This window comes from Aquarana catesbeiana, linkage group LG03 (genome assembly GCF_042186555.1).
Source record: "Aquarana catesbeiana isolate 2022-GZ linkage group LG03, ASM4218655v1, whole genome shotgun sequence".
Lineage (NCBI taxonomy): Eukaryota > Metazoa > Chordata > Amphibia > Anura > Ranidae > Aquarana > Aquarana catesbeiana.
Genome location: NC_133326.1, coordinates 169477911 through 169498097, shown reverse-complemented (window position 1 = coordinate 169498097; position 20187 = coordinate 169477911). Strand labels below are relative to the sequence as shown.

The window sequence follows — 20187 nt, the reverse complement described above, 5'->3', positions numbered from 1 at the left end:
CATCTCCTATTTCTCCCCATCCCATTCATGTATGAGCACATTTTGGGGATCAATAGGTCCTGAAATTTTTTATAATATAGGGCAGTCAGCCAGCCAATCGGGCCCGGGGCTTTTACCAGTTGGAATTTCCTGTAGGGCTTTTCTTAATCTCATGTTCTGTTATTGGGGCCTCTAATATGATTTTATCGCTCTCCGTTACCTTAGGTAGCCTCGCCTCCTTTAGAAACTTTTTCATTTTCTCTCTTTTATTTCCTTTGGTCTCTTGTGAGTTGTGTATATTAATTGCGTATAGTTCTCCATAAAATTCTTGGAAAGTTTTTGCAATATCACATGTTCGATATCTAATTTCCCCAGACTTTGTCCTTATTTTCTCAATATAATTAGTATTTTTCTTTTTTTTTTTTTTTTTTTTTTGAAGGCCCTCGCTAGTAATTTGCCTGGTTTGTTGCCGTTTATATATCTATCTTTTTTCACTAGGTTAAAGACCTTACGCGTTTCCTGCTCCGTTAAATCCCTCAACTCTTCCCTTCTCCTATATAGTCTTGCTAACACCTCCCCGTCTCCCGATGTCTTGTGTTGTTGTTCCAAATCGTGGATTACATTTAACAAGGCGCTCTTTTCGTTTACCCTTCTCTTTTTTTTTCTGATCCTACCATCATTAGTATACCCCTGATGTAAGCTTTGTGAGCCTCCCAGACTGTGGCCTCAGTTATCTCCCCGGGCACATTTGTTTTAAAGCACAGGTCTAGTTTAACTTTGAACCTCTTTTCAGTATCTTTGTCTTGGAAAAGATCCTCATTCAATCTCCAGCCTGTACCCTGTGTTTGGGGGTGCCCCTATTTTCATTTGGAGACTCACCGGAGCATGGTCTGAGAACGTTATGTTACCAATACCTGCGTCAGAGACCGCCTCCAATAGCCGGAGTTCAACAAGAAAAAAATCGATTTGCGAATACGTCCCATGCACGGGGGAATAGAAAGTATAGTCTCTTAGATTATTATGCTGCATCCTCCAGACATCTACGAGCTGGAGCTGATGTAGCTTCTTTTTGAGTTTATTCACCCAAATTCCACCTGACCCCCGAGCATGGGACGTACTGTCTTTCACTGGATCTAGACATAGATTGAAGTCCCCAGCTATAATGGCCCCCCTTTCTTAAATTCTTCAAACTTGGCCAAGACACCTATTACATATTTGGTTGTATTCTTATTCGAACTATAGATGTTTGCCAGGGAGCAGGCTGATCCATTTATTTTGCCTCTCAAAAAGAGATATCGTCCTTCGGAGTCGGTCATTCTCTCTCCCAGCTTGAACCTTACCTCTCTGGCAAACCCTATGGCAACTCCTTTTGTTCCCTTGATCGGGGAGTCTCCATAGAACCATACTGGAAAATCTCTTGAAAAAATTTTTTGGCAGTTACTAATACAAAGATGTGTCTCTTGGAGCATAGCCACCTCAGCTTTCAGGAATTTCAATTCACTTAATATATTGGCCCGTTTTATGGGAGAGTTCAGGCCCCTTACATTATAGGATATAATATTTAAACTAGACATCTTTTCTTACTCTCGGATTAATAAACCGTCTAGTGGGTAGGAGCCAATGTCTCGATAACTCACCCTATTCTGGTAAACCGCCCCCCTCCCCCCCACACCCCCACCTCCCTCCCCCTCCTGAACCCCCTCCACAGCCCAGACCCCCCCCCTCCCATCCCCCTCTGTCCTGCTCCCGCGGGGGGGGACTAGCATCTCCCTGCCCCCCCCCCCAAAAAAAACCCAGCCCTCCTCTCAGCACGTGGCTCAACGGTCGGTCCCTTGGGAGGTTGAACTCAGATATAGACACCTGACGGAACCTGTTCGCCCCCCCCCAGTTGTTGTTTGGGGGTGTCTGCCACTGCTCGGCTCCCCCCGTCCCCCTCCCCCCGCCAAACCCAATCCCACCCTCCCTCCACCCCTAGCCGCTGGTCAGCATTCAGTGGTCAGTTTTCTTCTACTTCTTGTTACTCGTATTTATATTTCAGTTATCGTCTAGATTGAATTACTGATTGCCACGTCTACTGTTCTTCAGCGTTTTCTCTGTTAGCCCGTTTTTTCCACCATCCCGGGATTTCTATTATTGGGACCTCCAAATGATTTCAGAATTTAGGCCTATCTTCTGGGAACCTTAAAATTGCCGATTTACCCTCTTTGTGTCCTATTAAACAGGCCGGGAATCCCCACGAATATTGAATATTGTGCATCTTCAACTGATCCAACAGGGGTTTTAGAGTTCTTCTCCTGGCAAGAGTCTCCGCCGCCAGATCAGGGAAAATTTCGAGGGTGATCTCTCCATATTTAGCAGGTTGGTTGGTTTTCAAATATACCCTTATCTGTTCTTTATCCTGGAAGTGGTGAAATCTAGCAATTGCATCTCTTGGAGCCTCTCCTGTTATTTCGGCGGGCTTCCTCACCCTGTGGATTCTTTCGAACGTGATTTTATTGTTTGTTCCTGTTTTATTTACCATATGGCCGAAGATGTTGTCCATATTTTCTTGTAATTTGTCATTTTCTCCTCTTGTCTCTGGTAGGCCTCTGATCCGAAGATTTTTTCTTCTGTTTCTTGGTCCTCGATTTTATATAATATATTCCTTTGGTCCCTTTGCATCTTGGCCATCTGTGCCTTAAGCACTTTTATCTCCTCTCCCTGTGTGACCAACCTTTCTTCGGTGACCTCCACCCTTTTCAATAAGTGGTTCATACCTTCGTGCAGAGTTGCTACTTCACCTTTTATTGACGTTTCCAGTTTCGCGAACATTTCCGCCATTTCATCTTTTGTTGGTAGCTGTTTTTTTTTGTCGGGTATCCATTGTGGATTCGTCGAATGGCGCCTCACTTCCTCCTGCCGCATTATCTGAGTCTTCCCATTGTTTCTTCAATCTGTTCTTTTGTGAGCTCTTGGTTGCTTTGTTTTTGGCCCCTGATGGTCTCCCCGGGCTTTCTTTTGCACCTTCCTGGGTCATGTATTTTTTTAATGGTTCCTGGGCTGGCACTTACTCTGGGTGGGTTACCTGAAGCCCCTCGCCCAGGTTTGCCTATCATTTCCCCCTGTCTCCTGTCGGGGTGTCTGCAGCCCAGTTCGCTACTCAAATAAAGGGGGTGAAGAGGAAGGGGCACTCCACCAATGTGTAAGTACGTCGTTGAATTCACCTGGCTCACCAGTGCTAAATCTGCTACTTCTTCTAGGGGGTCCTAGCAGCTGCAACTCAGCTACGATCACGGCCGACCATGCGTCAACTGATCATATGTTATTAATGATTATACATCGCCCAGGGTTTTTTTTTTTTTTGTGCAGGTCTGTCAGTTAGTTGTTTAAAAGGAGAGAAATATGCCCAAATGAGTTGTCTTCCTATGTAGACCAGTCACCTCCCTCCTCCTTCGTTTAGGCTGGGATAGAGTCTGACCCTTATGTACACGATAGAGTCTTTTTGATAACACAGTTCAAGATCACCTGTTGGAGGGCGCAATTCACCCTCCTACATAGCTTCATCAGAGTGAAACACAGGTACAATGAGACAGGTTGTTAAGGTAAATTAAGAGAACAGGAATTCCTTTCTGTTGCAAGACAGTCCACAATGTTTTACATTCTCATACTGATACAACTATGATCCCAGCATACTCTACCCAATCTGTTTATATTCTATGTGCGGCATATCATTATATCAGATGTTTCAGCAGTGCTCTCCTGTATGTGCCATGTCTGTTTTTCAAGCTAAAGCTATCAGACTCACCTGAGATGCAGCTTGCACCTTCTATACATATTGAACCTGCCGAACCGGCAGAAAAACCGGGTGTATTTTACCTCAGTAACTTTTCAGCAGAGCACCGGGGGTCCCAGGGGAGGCATACGTCACGTTAACGCTGATCCTCAGCTGTTTTCTGCATGCTTACAGCCACTCCGCTCTCCTTCTCCCTGCAGCTTTGCTGTGTATGTGTGCCCTTGCAAGCCGGTCCTCGGTCTCCTAACGGGATGCGCGGGGGGCTTCCGTCTTCGTCAGCCAGGGGGTCTGGGGGGAGAGGTCACAGACAGGGGCCTGCGTAAAGGCGGGGGTTGGTTATGCAGCCTCGTCCCCGGTCGGCAGCATGTCGAGGAAAGCAACTCACGCAGCGCGGACTTGGCACGAGCTCTGCATCCGCTCTAACCCAGCGCCCACATCCGGCCCCTCCCTCCCATATACTGCACATTAATAATAACACTAATGATAATAAATTAATCTGAATATGGAAAAATATGACTTGAACAGGTGAAGTGGTCTACATAGCACTTCTATCAACATCTCTGCCGAGTTTTATCTTCTGTCTGCACAATGAATTGTGCCTTATAAACCACCCTTAAAAAAGGTGGGAAAGCTTGAAGTATCACATGACCCTGTGCTTTTCTGTGATCTTCAAGCTTTACTTCAATCGGATTGTGGTAAAGAGGAAGATTACCTGAAATATATACATCTAGTAATACCGGGGGAAGCTTGAGAATGAAAATGCAGGTGTAAAGTGGCGTCATTCTATAATGATAAAAGTGGTCAGTACTAAAACATTTGTATTACAAGTTAGCATACAACCAGCTAACACAGCTATCACCCTGTGCTGGTCTGCTTTTGGATTAGACTAAAGAAACTCTGTACTAACAGCAATGCAGAGGCTGCCATTGCTGACATCTTTCTGAAAATGCTCAGCAGTCTTTGGTGTCAACATTGTCTGACACATTCCCCTGGAACAACCAAGCAGAAGACAGGCCCAAGTCAGAAATCACTAATTGGATCTGCATGTCCGCCATTGAAATGGCATTTTTAGATGGGGGGGATGGTCAGCAATAACTAGTTCCATACTTCCTCAGGAATGGCTTCTTTAAAAATACGGAACTAAAGGTGGATTTTATGTTTTTAATCTTTTATGAATTCAAACCCTTGCGTACAGAAGAAACAGACATAGCATCCATTACAGAGAAATGACTGACATCTACAAACCTAAGATAATAACATTTTGTAGGTTGTACGAAATATCAAGTGTTCTGCTCAACTAGAAAAGCATCAAGACCGAGACAATAATTGCACTAAAAAAAAAAAAAAAAAAAAGTACTCAGATATAATACATGGGAGGGATGCAATAATCCCCATAATTTGATTCTGATAACAGTTTTGCATGCAAGATGTTGAACTTAGTTTTAAAGGCTATGTAAACCCAACATTTCCTGATATGTCTTGCTGTACCACGTACTTGTATGAGAAAGTATCCTGTTCACTTTGTATTGCTTCCTTTGTCTGAAATCCCTCATGTTCCTAACAGTCCCTCTGCTTTTCTATTAAAAATTGACCGCACTAACCAAGAGAACACACCATGGTCAGTTCTCTAGCTGTGCTGGGAACTCAGTCTGCTGTATTCCAATGATCAGACTTTGCCCTGACACACCCCTCCTGCACAGCCTTTTACTGGAAAGATCAGTATTCTGCTGCTTCTCCCCCAGCTCCAATTCTGCCGCGAACAGAGGGAATGCGATCACATAAAAAAAGGGGGGGGGGGGGATGTATTTATGTTTTATATCTATACACAAATGTTATGCCTTTCATTTCTATTTTAAACTAAATGGTGTGTGTTACAAAGTGAGAGTTAAGACCAGGATCTAAAAAAAGATCCATGGTCTAAAAGTAGATCAAACAGTTGAGACCGGGATCTAAAAGTAGGTCAAACAGTTGAGACCATGATCTAAAAATAGATCAAGAAGCTAAAAATAGGTCCACGATCTAAAAATAAATCAAACAGCTCAAACAGTTGAGACCATGATCTAAAAATAGATCAAACAGTTGAGACAGGAATCTAAAAGTAGATATAACAGTTGAGACCAGGATCTAAAAATAAGATTTTTTTTGCCATACTTGCCTGTAAAATCTTTTTCTTTGAGTACATCATGGGACACAGAGTTAGGCTAATATTCATTACCTACTGGGTTATACGCCATCTCTAGGTGAATGGACACTGGTAGACAAAGTCTTAGACAGGAAGTGATCCCCTATATAACCCCTCCCACACAGGAAGTACTTCAGTTTTGTAGCAAGCACTGCATCCTCAAAAAAGAGGGGAGGGATCTCTGTGTCTCATGATGTACTCAAAGAAAAAGGATTTTACAGGTAAATACAATGAAAAAATCCTATTTTCTTTTTCATACATCATGGGACACAGAGTTAGGCTAATAATCATTACCTACTGGGACGTCCCAGAGCAATAGCCTTGAGGGGAGGGGGGCACCCTGCCAAACAATAGCCATCAGACCTTATATGGCAGCCCGCAGTACACTGCGGCCGAAAGCCGAGTCCTCGGCTGCCCCAACATCCACCTGATAAAAGTTTGTGAACGTAGGCACTGAAGACCAGGTAGCAGCCTTACAAATCTGAGCCACAGATACTCGATGACGAAAAGCCCAGGAGGTTCCTACACCCCTGGTAGAATGAGCTCTCACCCTAAAGGCAGGAGCTTTACGTTTCAGACCATAGGCCTGAATGACCAATAGACGGACCCAATTGGCAATGGAAGCCTTGGAAGTTGCCTGCTCCTTCTTGGGTCCTTTTGGTAAGACAAAAAAGGAGTCTGATCCTCGGATCTCTGCAGATCTAGACAAATAAACCTTGACTGCCAAAGAATGCAGTTGTCTCTCTTCCGCCGAACGATAATAATGTCCTGATGTAAATGAAAGGCTTACACCACTTTTGGCAAAAAGGATGGAACAGGTCATAACACGACCCTGTCATGGTGAGGGATCAAGTATGATTCCCTGCACGAAAGGGCGGCCAATGCCAACGCCCTTCTATCAGGAAGTCTAGCTTGCGTGACAGCAAGTCTAATGGAATTTCCTTGATATGCTCAAATGGTTGTTTCTGTAAGACAGACAGCACCAAGTTCAAGTCCCAAGGACACATAAGTGACCTAATAGGGGGAAGCAAACGAGTTACCCCCTGCATAAAGGTTTGGATCAGTGAATGGGAGGCTAAGGGCCTTTGGAAGAATACTGACAAGGCTGAAATCTGATTGTACTCAAAGCCAATCTGATTTCCACAGCTGACTGTTGAAGAGAGAATTCTCCCAATCACAAAACTCAGCATACCGTGGGTGCTGGGATCAAGCAACTCGTGCCCATCCCTGGGTGGCTAATGAAATGGCAGAAAACTCTGGACCCAGAATAAGACCAGGAGATGTCCGCAGCAGCAATGGAGCAATGAAGAGAAGAGAAGGCATTAGAATGCTGGAGGGGGCCACTTGGGGAGGTAAGTGTGCCATAATGTGCAAATAAATATGCTGAGCATATTTACACATTATAGCATGAGCTCTGTGGAACCCACATGCATATAGTTCTGCTTTAAAGATCTTTTCCCTTAATAACAAGACATCTCATATTATGTTTATGGTCATGAAGTTCCAGTCAAAAGCACTGGTCATTCTACTAAAAGGACTGATGACAGATGGGTTACTAAGAAAAGCATGTCACTTTGTAACCTGCAGGAACTTTATACCAAATGGGCTTTAAACAGTGATTAAGGAGGAGAATGGTATCATCTCAATCAAAACTGTCAAATCCTTCTGTGATTTACTGGGCAACATTACAAAAAAGTGTAATATTAGTAGAGTAAATCATAAAAAGGCATTAATGGGCAGAGGTACTCCAAGATTGTATTAACATTCCTCACCTCATCGTGTTTTGAATCACATCGGAGAGATGTAGTCCTCCTCACTGTATGAGCTGTATTGAGCGCTAGAAGATACTTGTACATAAAATTGTTTTCTTTAAATCAAGACTGCACTAAAGGCCCCTGGTGACACTAGCGGAGGTACAAGATAGAGAAATGAGGGGGAAATCAACTAAAGTAAATAAAGGGGCCACGGCTGTGTTAAGCCCTGGGAGTATACAGCGCTATATGTCAGCAGACTCTAGCATCTTGGAAGAATGGCAAAGGAGCCCCAGGATGGGAGCTCCAACACACCTAGGAGCAAATAAACAAAAACTGGTAGAAAAGGAGAATAAAACGGGGAAAGGGCAAGAAGGTAAAACAACGAGACCAAGAAGCAACGGAAATCACCCCCAAGTTAGTTCCAAGACCCAAGAAGGGACGCAAAGGAAAAGTGGGGGGAGGAGGACCCAACAGGGAAAAGACCTCTCCAATTAACAAAGCAGGAGGAAGGCATACAAATTAAAGAGATGCTGTCCAAAATGGAGGTATCACTGAAAGATCACATTGCTGCAGTAAGAATGGATATTGGGCAAGTACTTGGAAGAGTGGAAGAGACGGAGGGTAGATTAGATGATCATGAGAAGCGATTGGAGGACATTAGTAAACAACGAAACTATCTACACAGTGCAAACAGGGGCCTCCGCTACAAGTTAGAAGATTATGAGAATTGCAGCCGCCGTAAAAACCTGCGAATAAAAGGGGCCCCCGAGAAGTATAGGCGTGAGGAATTGATGACAATAGTACAACATCTATTCAACCCCTTTCTGGAAAAAGAACTAACAGAGCCTTTGAAATTAGACAGAGTCCATAGGATCGCACGTTATACTACACATAGATCTGAGAGCCCAAGAGACGTAATAGTAAGGTTTCACTACGCAGAAGAAAAATACAAAATTATGGAAAAACTGTGGAATTCCCCAGGTGTAGGCTATGAAGGAGTAGAATTACAAGTGTTTGCAGATTTATCAGCTGAGACTTTGTTAAGAAGGAGGCTCTTGAAACCCCTCACTGAACTTATGAGGTCATCTGAGATAACTTACCAATGGGGGTTCCCGGCCTGTCTGATTGGAAGGAAAAATGGCCGATCTGCAGTACTAAGATTTCTAGAAGATCTAGGGGACTTTTGTAGTAAATTGGATATTTTACACCCCCATATCCAAGGTTGGAGCGAGGGAGAGGGAATAGTACACCCCCCCAAAGAGGTTGAGATGGGGTGGGGGTGGGGGTGGGCCCTAGCCAGCGGTGAGGGTTGGTGTCCGAGGTAGGGGGATGGAAGTAGTAAGTGCAGGGCGGGGGGGGGTTGCCTCGAGGGGTGGCTGATGCGAGCCCACTGGGGAGTATGGCAATAGGGAGACACCAGGTGGGTGTCCCCAGGGTCCGTATACTGAACAAATTAGGGGGTCTGCCCAGCCTGCCAGGCAACATGTTCCAGACAAGACAAGAGGGGGAGGAAGGGAGGGTTTTTTTTTTTTCCTCTACCATACCTCGCTGGATTGGTTGGACGCTCCTACCTGAGTGATCTATGGGAGTTGTAAATTTGGTTACATATAATGTAAGGGGATTAAATACCCAAAGTGGTTCTATGGGGAAGCAAGATCATCCCATTCAAGGGGTGTTGCAATTGGATTTGATAGAACAAGGTTCGTAGAGGGAGAGCGCCTGGCCGATCCAGAGGGAAGGTATTTTTTCATAAAAGGGAAACTGTTTGATATGAAATGTACAATAGCAAATATATATTTATTAATAGGAACCCTGATAAATTTCTAAGGAGAGTACTAAATAAGCTTGAGCGGTTTAAAGAAGGGAAATTAATAGTGGCTGGAGACTTGAATTGGAGCATGGACCCAGGGTGTGATACTTCAGGAGATGCCCCCAAACCTACAACCTATAAACGAGAGGAACTTAAGGAGAACACTTAGGGGCCTCCAGCTAATGGATGCATGTAGGGCATGCCACCCAAGGAAACGAGACTATACCTTTTATTCCCCGGTTCACAAATCATTCTCGAGGATAGACTACATCCTAATAGAACACCAATTGATCCAAAATCTTAAGACAGCAGAAATTAAAGCAATCACATTATCCGACCACGCCCCAGTGAAAATCCAATTGGAGATATGTGGGGACGCTCGGACTGGGACGAACTGGAAACTGAATGACTCCCTCATTCAGGATCCGGACACGGCCGAAAGGGTAGAGCAGAAACTAAGGACATACTTTGAGATAAACGACACAAAAGAAATATCTAAGGCTACACTATGGGAGGCTCATAAAGCGTATATAAGAGGGATCCTGATTAGTATAGGAGCGAGGAAAAATAAGAAAGGGGGAAAAAAAACGTCGCTCCTTTATAAGGAGATTCAAGAACTCGAACAAGGGACGCGACCAAGGGGGGATACCTGAAAGACAAGAACTAACAAGAAAAAGAAGGGAACTAGATGATTTGCTAGGATGACAGGATAGGAAATGCGCTTTTAATACCATAAATAAGGAAAAATATCAGGGGGGTAATAAATCAGGCAAATGGTTGGCGAGGAGGGTTAAGGAAAAAAAAGAATAAGACCTTTATACCCAAGATTAGAAATGAAGGAGGTGGGTTAGAATTCTCCTCCCCCAAAATAGCAAAAATATTCCACTTCTATTATAGCGCTCTATACAAGGTGGGTAGGAAAGAAAAAGAAGGAGAGAGGAGGAAGGAGGATATTCGGGAGTACCTGCGGGGCCTAGACCTTCCCAGGGCAGAGAAGGTAGAGGTAGAGCTCCTCGAGACCCCAATCTTCTCTAAACCATCACCCAAGAGCTAGAATCAGAGTGAATGGAACCCTGTCTTTTCCCCTTGAATTATTTAACGGGACAAGGCAGGGTTGCCCCATGTCCCCAATCCTGTTTATAATAACCTTGGGACCCCTACTAGCAGCGATCCGCAAAAACCCAGATATCAAGGGAATCTGGGCGGGAGAAAGGGAACACAAGGTAGCAGCGTTCGCCGACGACCTGCTCCGTTTTATCTCTAGCCCTAGAACAACAATTCCTATTCTGCTTGAGGAGATTAAACGATACGGGGAATTTAAGAATTTTAAAATAAATATGGGTAAATCTGAACTCTTAAACATAACACTTCAGATGGGAGAGCAGAGGGCAATTCAATCTAAGTTTCCCTTTACCTGGTGTAGGAATGAGTTGGGATATCTGGGCATAAAATTGACATCATATCCAAATGATCTGTTTAAAGCTAATTATATTCCCCTGCTTAATAAGACTAAGGATTAATTGAATTTGATGAAGTATCAATCTTTGTCATGGATTGGCAGGATAAACGCTGTAAAAATGTTTGTCCTCCCAATGCGGATTTATACCTTTTCAATGATTCCAACTGCGCTCCCCCCTGACTTCTTTAGAAAGTTACAGTCTATGGTATTGAGGTATATTTGGGCATGTAAACACCCTAGGATAGCGTACGACACTATGACCAGGCACAAAAAGGCAGGGAGGATTGGGATTTTAAAAAATATTATGAAGCAATCTCGATCGCTAGGATCGTAGATTGGATGCACGATAGAAAAGAAAAAAGCTGGGTGAACATAGAAAGAGCACAATGTGGGGTAGATTTAGAAAAAATGGTATGGATTCCGCCACAATTTCGCGAGTTAGGACATAACACTAATTTTTTGACGAAGAACACATTTAGGATCTGGGATAGGTTAAGTAAGAGATTTCAATGGGAATATAACTCACCACTCATATCACTCACTAACACAAATTATTTCAAGCATGGAAAGGAGGAACACTTATATTTTACAAGGTGGGCAAAAAAAGAGGTAATACAATTACAGGATGTGATGAGGGGCAATAGACTGCACATACACAGAAATCACAAGGGAATGGGGAAATAAACCACTGGATAAATGGAGATATGCACAGTTACAGCACTTTACACATTCTCTTCCACAACCACTGAGGGGAAAAGGCCAACTTAGAGCAATAGAAAAAGTATTAAGCACCCCCCCCGAGCACAAAGGGTATTATATCTAAAATTCATAAAATATTTAGAGATGAAGCAAACAACTGGCTCCCTGTCTACCTGGACAAGTGGGAAAGAGAAATAGGGCCCTTGAGAGACGAGGAACACAGGCTTAAGATACTTAAAATGGTGTATGCATCGGCAAGAGATACTCAGACATATGAAATCAGTTATAAATTAATAGCAAGGTGGTATGCGACTCCCCAAAGGGCGCATGAATATAGGTCAGAGAGTCCCCCAACCTGTTGGAGGGGGTGCGGGGAGGTGGGAACTTTTGCGCATGTATGGTGGGGCTGCCCCAAAATCTACTCCTTCTGGGGAAAAAAAAAAATCATAGGTAAAATTACACAGATAACGGGAGAACGGATTAAAAAAAAAAAAAACCTGGGACGTGCTTGTTCCATGATGTAGATATGGAAGTACCCCAATACAGCAGGTTATTAGTGCTGTTTCTTCTGAATGCTGCGAAAGCTCTAATACCACGCTTCTGGAAAGTTCCGGAAGCTCCAAATGTGAAAGACTGGATAATAAGGGTGGAGTGGGTGAGATCCTTGGAGGAGTCAATACACCTAATAGAAGGTACACGAGAGAAATATCTTAAGACATGGCAGAAATGGCTCAATTTTAGGAGAACGGAGGAGAGCCTATTGCTGATGGAGTCATAGAGGCAGATAAGATGTGAGGAAAGAAAGAGGGAGACTGGGGGATTGGGGGGGGGTTGTTTTTTTTTCCTTCTAGGGTTACAAGGTTTGTAATGTGCCTTATATTCCCCTGAAGGGAAATATGTACCTTGATCTTTTTGTATTACTATAAAATAAAATAAAGAATATATAAAAAAAAAAAAAAAAAAAAAAAAAAAAAAAACATTCCTCACCTTTTTGCGCAATTTTCTAAAAAGTGGTTTCAAATATGATTCGGTTTGCTTCTGTGTGGCACTTGCCAGTTTACCATGCACGCTGCGTTTTACATAGTCTTCTCTTGCATTCAACTCCTTTGCCCAAACACCTAGAAGGAACTAAAACAAGGATTTTGTTTACTCCACATTGCCATCTAGAGGTCAACTGAAAGCATGCAATCATATTTCAACTAAAAAATACAAAGAAAAAAAACCAAACACAAACATACAGCTACAAGATATTGGAACAAAAAAAAAAAAAATTAAAAAGGAAACCTGAAATTCTGAGTTAAAGTATGTTATTGATACAATACAGGTAAAGAAAATAAACAGGGTTTACAGAGAATTGTACAAACATTTTTTTTTCAGTTTAGTAAATTATATTCCCTATGCTTGCTATGGTAAGCAGGGGTGGGTGATAGTGTCTGTTAGGATTAGGTTATTTCAAAGTATAGCTATCCCAAGTGAATGTTATCTCATTGCAGGCCTGAAAGTAGAGAGCTTTTCCACTAGAGCAGTGGTCTCCAGATGTGGTCCAGATGTGGTCCTTTGCTTGCCTTTATCTGGCCCTTGGGGCCCTTTTCCTCCCACTGATATAAGACACTATTCCTCCTGCTAACACCAAAATGGAGCACAATTCTTGCAACTGACATCAGCTAAGGGGCACTATTTCTCCCCATTAATGCCAACAATGAGGCACTACTCCTCCCCCTAATACCAAAAATGCATTATTTACTCCCACTGATGTCAGGACAATTTCTATTCCCAATGGCCACTGTCTGCCCCCTAACCCCCCCAAACTCTGAAGGACAGTAAACTGGCCCTTTGCTTAGAAAGTTTGAAGACTCCTGTACAAGAGTCTATGACTATGGAAGGGAGGGGGAGAGATTAAGATTATGTTATATGAAAATAGAATTACCTTTTAAAGTCCCAAAACATTTTTCAAACAATAAAAAGAAACCATACGACTATAATTGAGCAGAATAAAGGACTCCATTACCATTAGACTACACCTTTGAAACATCAGTGACACCTGCTCAGTTAAGGCCCTAATAACATCATCCCAATATGCCAAGCTAAACAAGAGCCAGTCATGTCAGCTGTCACTTCATAATGTAAGGATGCAGGAAAAAGAAGGCACATATTTGTTCTGGCAACCAGCATACACCAATGAGAAATCCTGAAGTCAGAAGCTTATTATAACTGCAAATTGTGGGATCTCCTACACACACATGTCCAAATTTGAGTGGTAAGAAGCAGTCAGCATGGCTGAATATTGTATATCACATTTATACTCTAATGACTGCACATCAGATTTATACTCGAATGAGTAAGCCATAAAAACAGTAGATCATACAAGATCGGGCAGACATCCTCTAGCTATATTTACCTTTAAGACTTTATTAATGATATCCATATCTTTGTTGTCATCTCCTTGTCCCAGACACTCTCCCAAAGCCTGCATCACAAAGACAACAATTAATACTCTTACAGAATTAAACCAAAATGCTATACTGTAAAACTGTCATTTTGGTGAAGAGACCGAGTTTTCTGTACTAATGCAGATGCATGCTAAAAGAGTTAAATATAAAAAATTAGTTCCAGCTGATACACAGACTGCTTCCCATCGCATAATGTAGTTAAAGCACTATTCATTTCAAACACCTGTTGTAGCTATTCTGGACGTCATTCAAATCCCACTTTCCAGATGTTTGTATAAAATATGTGCAGTTCTCCGCTGTGAGAAGCCCGACGCCTTCTGGAAGGGTTTAAACCTTTTACTCAGAGTAGAAAGCCTACAGAGGTATGTTAAAATAAAAAAAAAAAAAAAAAAAAAAAAAGATACCCTTGTGGCCTTCAATGCCTTTTTTTTTTTAACAGTGAAACGAGGACAAAAAAAGGGAAAGGCTTAGAGCTAGTATATTTATCCTGAACTGAAGTATGCCTTATTCCTGGCAGCAGCGGTAGTATTAGTTAAATCTGAGTCCACGTTTTTTTTAATTTTTTATTTGTAAAGCCATATTTATTTATTTTTTTAAGTTTGCGATACACTGTTGAAGGGTTAGGACCTCTTTCTGGCTATTTTTGCTGTTCCTGCTGTTGAGATTTACTCTCTCTATCCTACTAACCCAGGGATAGGCAACCTTTTGAGCATGGTGTGCCGAAAAATGTTTTCAAAGAAATTGAGCGTGCCGATTTTATAACAAAAAAAAATGTCAACTTCACTTCTCAATCACGAAAAGGATTTTTTATAAAGTAAATGCTGTAAACTACTTTAGTAGTGAGAAATTAACATCATGCACCTTCACACCTCAGATCACTGCCCCCCCTGTACATCTGCCCCACCACTGTAACCCCCTGTACATCTGCACCACCACTGTAATAGCCTGCACATCTGCCCCACCACTGTAATACCCTGCACATCTGCCCCACCACTGTACCCCCTTTCTCACCTGCCCCACCACTGTAACCCCCAGCTCATCTGCCCCACCACTGTACTACCCTGAACATCTGCCCCACCACTGTAACCCCTGCTCATCTGCCCCACAAATGAACTGCCTTTCTCATCTGTCTCACCACTGTAACCCCCTTTCTGATCTGCCCCACTACTGTACTAACCTGCACATCTGTCCCACCACTGTACCCCCTTGCTCATCTGCCCCACCACTGTAACCACTTGCTCATCTGCCCCACCACTGTAACCACTTGCTCATCTGCCCCACCACTGTAACCACTTGCTCATCTGCTCCACTGCTGTCCCCCTCTGCTCTTCTGTCTCACTGCTGAACCATCGTCTCATCTGTCCCAACATTGAACTTGTCTGCTCATCTGCTCCACCACTTCAACCTTTCTCATCTGCCCCACCACTTTACCTCCTGCACATCTGTCCCACCTCTGTTCTCCCTATTCTTCTGCCCCACCACTGTAACCTCCTGCTCATGTGTTCCAATGATGTACCTCCTTTCTCCTCTGCCCCACTGCTGTACCCCCTGTACATCTGCCCTACCTCTGTAACCCTCTACTCATCTGTCCCACCAATGTACCTCCGTTCTCCTCTGCCCTGCTACTTTACCCCCTGTACATCTGCCCCACCTCTGTACCCCCTGCTCTTCTGCCCAACCACTGTAACCCCCTGCTCATCTGTCCTACCAATGCACCTCCTTTCACATCTGCCCTACCGCTGAACCCCCCTTGCTCTTCTGTCCCACCGCTGAACCCCCTTCTCATCTGCACCAGCACTGAACCCACCCCTGCTCATTATTCCTACCACTGTAACCTCTGCTGATTTTTCCCCGCCACTGTAACCCATAACCCCCTGCTCATCTGCCCCATCACTGTACCCTCACCCCCCCCCTTTTTCTTTCCCACCGCTGAACCACCTTCTCATCCCTTCCACCACTGTATATCCCACACCACTGTAACCCCCCTGCTCATCTGCCCAATCAATGTACCCCTTTTCTCATCTGCCTCACCACTGTACCTCCCTGCACATCTGCTCCAATTCCGTATCCCTATGCTCTTCTGTCTCACTACTGAATCACCTTCTCATCTGCCCCACCACTGTAACCCACTTTCTCATCTGCCCCACCAGAGTAACTCCGGCACATCTGTCTCACCTCTGTTCCCCCTGCTCTCCTGCCCCACCACTGTAACCCCCTGCTCATCTATCCCCACCAATACACCTCGTTTCACATCTGCCCCACTGCTCTACCCCCCTGCTTTTCTGTCCCACCACTAAACCCCCTTCTCATCTGACCCAACACTTAACCCCCCTGCTCTTCTGTCCCACCACTAACACCTTTCTCATCTGGCCCAACACTGTACGTACCCCCCGCTCATCTGCCCCATCACTGTACCCCCCCCTCCTGCTCTTCTGTCCCACTGTTGAACCCCCTTCTCATCTCTTCCACCACTGTACCTTCCTGCACATCTGCTCCACTGCTGTACCCTCCTGCTCTTCTGTCCCACCTCTGAACAACCCTCCTGCTCATTTTCCCCACTGCTGTGCCCTCTTCTCATCTATGATATGCGTGATATGCAGAGTGGTGAAAGGAAGCAGAGATGAGACACATCTACCTGTCCTTGCACACTGATCTTCCTCTAGCATTCAGCCCATGTGCTTGTATGTGATGTTACATATAGGCATCTGGAATAGATGTGCAATGATGAGCTCCGGTCAGGGGCATTTTCTGAAAGCAGTGGGTGTACAGTGGGTATGATCCTGTGTGCAGGATCATAAGTTGGGCCCCCTCAGCTGAGGAATAGTGCACCGCGGCAAAAGTTGGGTGTGATTTTAATTGCGCTGAATACTGGCTGTGGCTTAAAGGGACACAGAGTGCAGGGGTTCAGTAGTAAGTGACGCAAAGGTTCAGGAATAATTTCAACAAAGTTCCCAGAAGCTCAACAGTAATTCCACAAACTGTCACCTGATTGTGGTTTTCTCAATCACAGTGAAATCCCTTCTTTCTGAGATTGGTAGTGGCAACCAACTCCAGCTTTTGGGCGGGGCTAGCAGGACTGTGATTGGCTTTAGCAGTGGCCAATGACAGTCCTCCTCCTGGAAACAGGGACAGCCCCCCTCCCCTCAGTGCAGATGCGGCGTGGGGAATTCTCAAATTGGAATGCATGAGTGTCTCCCTGACACTTCCATGCGCTGCTCTGCTGATGGGGAGGGAGCCGAATGCCGCCTAAAGAGGCTTCGCGTGCCGCTTGTGGCACCAATACCGGGGTTGCCTACCCCATGTACTAACCATTGTCTCCGGTACAGAGAGTGATAGGAAATCTAACATTTCTGAGTGGTCACGGGACCAGGAAGTGAGGGAAAATCTCCCAACAAGTAAAACCCTTCTGGTAATAACAGAATATTCCCTCACTCTCCTCTAACTTTCTGCTGTGTCTCTTAGTGGAGGTGAAGGGAAATCTGCCACGGACTGAAAAAAAAAGTAAATTGGACTGGACGTTTATTCATGCAAACCTTTAATCCCAAAAAGGGAAAAAAATGATATTTGGAGTTTGGCATAATATTCCAGTGCATCACTACCCTCTTCCCAGACTGACAATTCTGCTGTTCAAAGATGTCTCCGTTGCTCCTCCATCCAATAGAGTGGAAACCCCCAAGACAAGAAGCGTGTTACTGTCTGGATTCTCAATATATAGAAGTTGCACTATAGATTAAATTAAATGTGATCTATGAATGGAAGACAGGAAAATGAATCAAAAGTCTGCCTCCACTGTTCATAGATTGTTTTTCATTCATAAAAGCTATAGTGCAGCTTCTATGATTGGAGGAGGTGGGCATAGCTGGCACTCTTGATGAGTGCATACGACAGGTCCCTCGCCTCTATTAACCCCCACAGCACAGTACGATTAAGGTGGCGGCCGGGGGGAGGTAGGGTTAGATTTCAAACAAAGCAGGAGCCAGCAGCACAAGGAATATGTGGCATTGATTGTAAGTAATATCCATTGTACTTTTTTTTTACTAAACTTAGGAATTAGCACTGCTTCAATGTTAGTGATTTTGCCATAGTTTCACTTTAAACTTTACATACAGTTTATCTTTCTTAATGTCCAGATTTCTGTACAGATTTTTTTTCTTGTTTCTTTGTTATGCTACAACTATAACTTTCAAATAAGAGAGTTAAATAGAACAAAAGAAATGTATAGGCCACCATGGGAAATACATTTTTTCTTTAAAAAGTGGTCATTTAGAACAATATAGTCACTCAGTTTGAGTTGCATTTAAGCTTTCGCCCCTTGCACACGGGCGCCATAATTTACTGATGCTTACTCTAGAGCTTGTTGACAGAAAGTCTAAGTAAAAACCTGAGTAATGTTAGGCATAGGCGAGTAAAGGTGCATGAGCATATAGGCGAGTAAAATTCTTCATTGCCAGTGTTGTAATACACTCATTTATACTCGTGTAAACACGTTTATAGATGAGTAAACACGTGCATGCACGTAAATTACTGCACTCACATGTAACATTTTCTATTTTTGTTTTACTGCTCTGTACTCAACGCTGTATAACTGATTATCATTATACAAAATATTTTCTTTCATGAAGTTCAGAATAGTAGGCTTGAGTAGTAGTAGTAGTAGTAGGCTTGAGCCCTAGTATTGTATGATTGACACGCGATGCTGGAACGACTTTATCTACCATTGTCTGACTGGGGCACTTTCCAGAGCCGCCCCCCGGGTCATTTTCTGTTAGTTGTTCCGCCCTATGACATGCGGGAGGCGTGCTCACGCTGCCCCTGCGTTCAGTAAGGGCAAGGATTTTCCAATATGGCGGGTATGACTACTGCGCGTTGGCCCACTATGTCGCTTCCACCATGCTGGGTCGGCGCATGCGCGCCAGCATCAATTAGACGTCCGCTTCCCGCTGGTGACGTCAGATGCCATCGGGACGGGGGAGACAAGAAGTGGCGTCCAGCCACCATTCTCTAACTGAGGCTGAGAGAGAGCTTGTGTCTCCCCTCTCCCTCTGTATTTGAACTGTGGAGTCTATTCAAGACAGGCAAGAATTACTTGACCACTTACACTCCTTTGTGACCTCTGTGAGGGATGAGAACAAGGACCTGCCAGTCGCCCTTGCGGGATGTTATCCAGCTGAGACAGGCTATTTTGCCCCATATGAGTTGGGGACTTGTGCCTGATCTCTCTTCCGCCTGGGTGATACTGGAGTTCTCGCACTATACATAAACCATATAGAAAGAACACATCTTTCTTTGTTCCTTCGGGATTCTTTGGCTGAACTTTGATCGGAGGGCAATTGCATTGGGCCCCTACAGCTGAAGAGATCTTCGCTGTAAATTTTTGGAGTTTATGTACTCCGATTCAGGTGCTAACTTTTAAGCATCCGGTAGGCTCATCTTCTTTAATTCAATATTGTGATATTCATGAAAGAAAATATTTTGTATAATAAAAAGATAATTAATTATAATGAGAAATATTTGTATAATTAGATATTTGCAAATGTTTATAAAATGTTTGCCTTTTAATCTACAGCATCAACTTCATGCAGCACTCTTAAGTCTCCTGAGGAAGCTCTTCTGGGCGAAACATATAGAGTAGAAGTGGTTGCATTGTTGTATGAATCGCATGCTGAAGTGACAAATTTTTACTATTTTAAACTGTTATAAAATTAAACATTATTAGGTTTTATCCATTTGTGATAAGTTATCTCTTTTTGTGCACCTTTAAAGTCCCGCTCTTTGGGTCCCCAAGTCTGTAACCATTTGGGATGTGGTGTCCATTTTGGCTGGTCACTGCCCAAAACCTTGTAGCTGTATAAATGATCTTTACTCATTTGTGTGCATGGTTCTATAGACAAAGAATCTCATTTCAAATCAGTAAAAAAATACAGCATTTTTTACTCCGGTGTGCAAGAGGCCTTAAAAATCATTCTAAATCTTAAAGTGGATGTAAACCCATTCTGTAGGCTTGTACCTACAGGTAAGCCTATCATAAGGCTTACCTGTAGGTACTATAAATATCTCCTAAACTTTCACGGTTTAGGAGATA

The 20187-nt window shown here is 43.7% G+C and overlaps 1 protein-coding gene across 2 annotated transcripts in view; it reads right to left on the bottom strand.

Moving 5' to 3' along the window:
* Positions 1–20187, bottom strand: part of PRPF18 (pre-mRNA processing factor 18) — a 91253-nt gene that overhangs the window by 22445 nt on the left and 48621 nt on the right. For both annotated transcript variants that reach the window (XM_073619517.1, XM_073619518.1), the window contains 2 exons: positions 14054–14122; positions 12643–12783 (listed from right to left, as the gene is read on the bottom strand). In XM_073619517.1, the coding sequence (XP_073475618.1) occupies positions 12643–12783; positions 14054–14122 (210 nt within the window). The remainder of the gene's footprint in view (positions 1–12642; positions 12784–14053; positions 14123–20187) is intronic.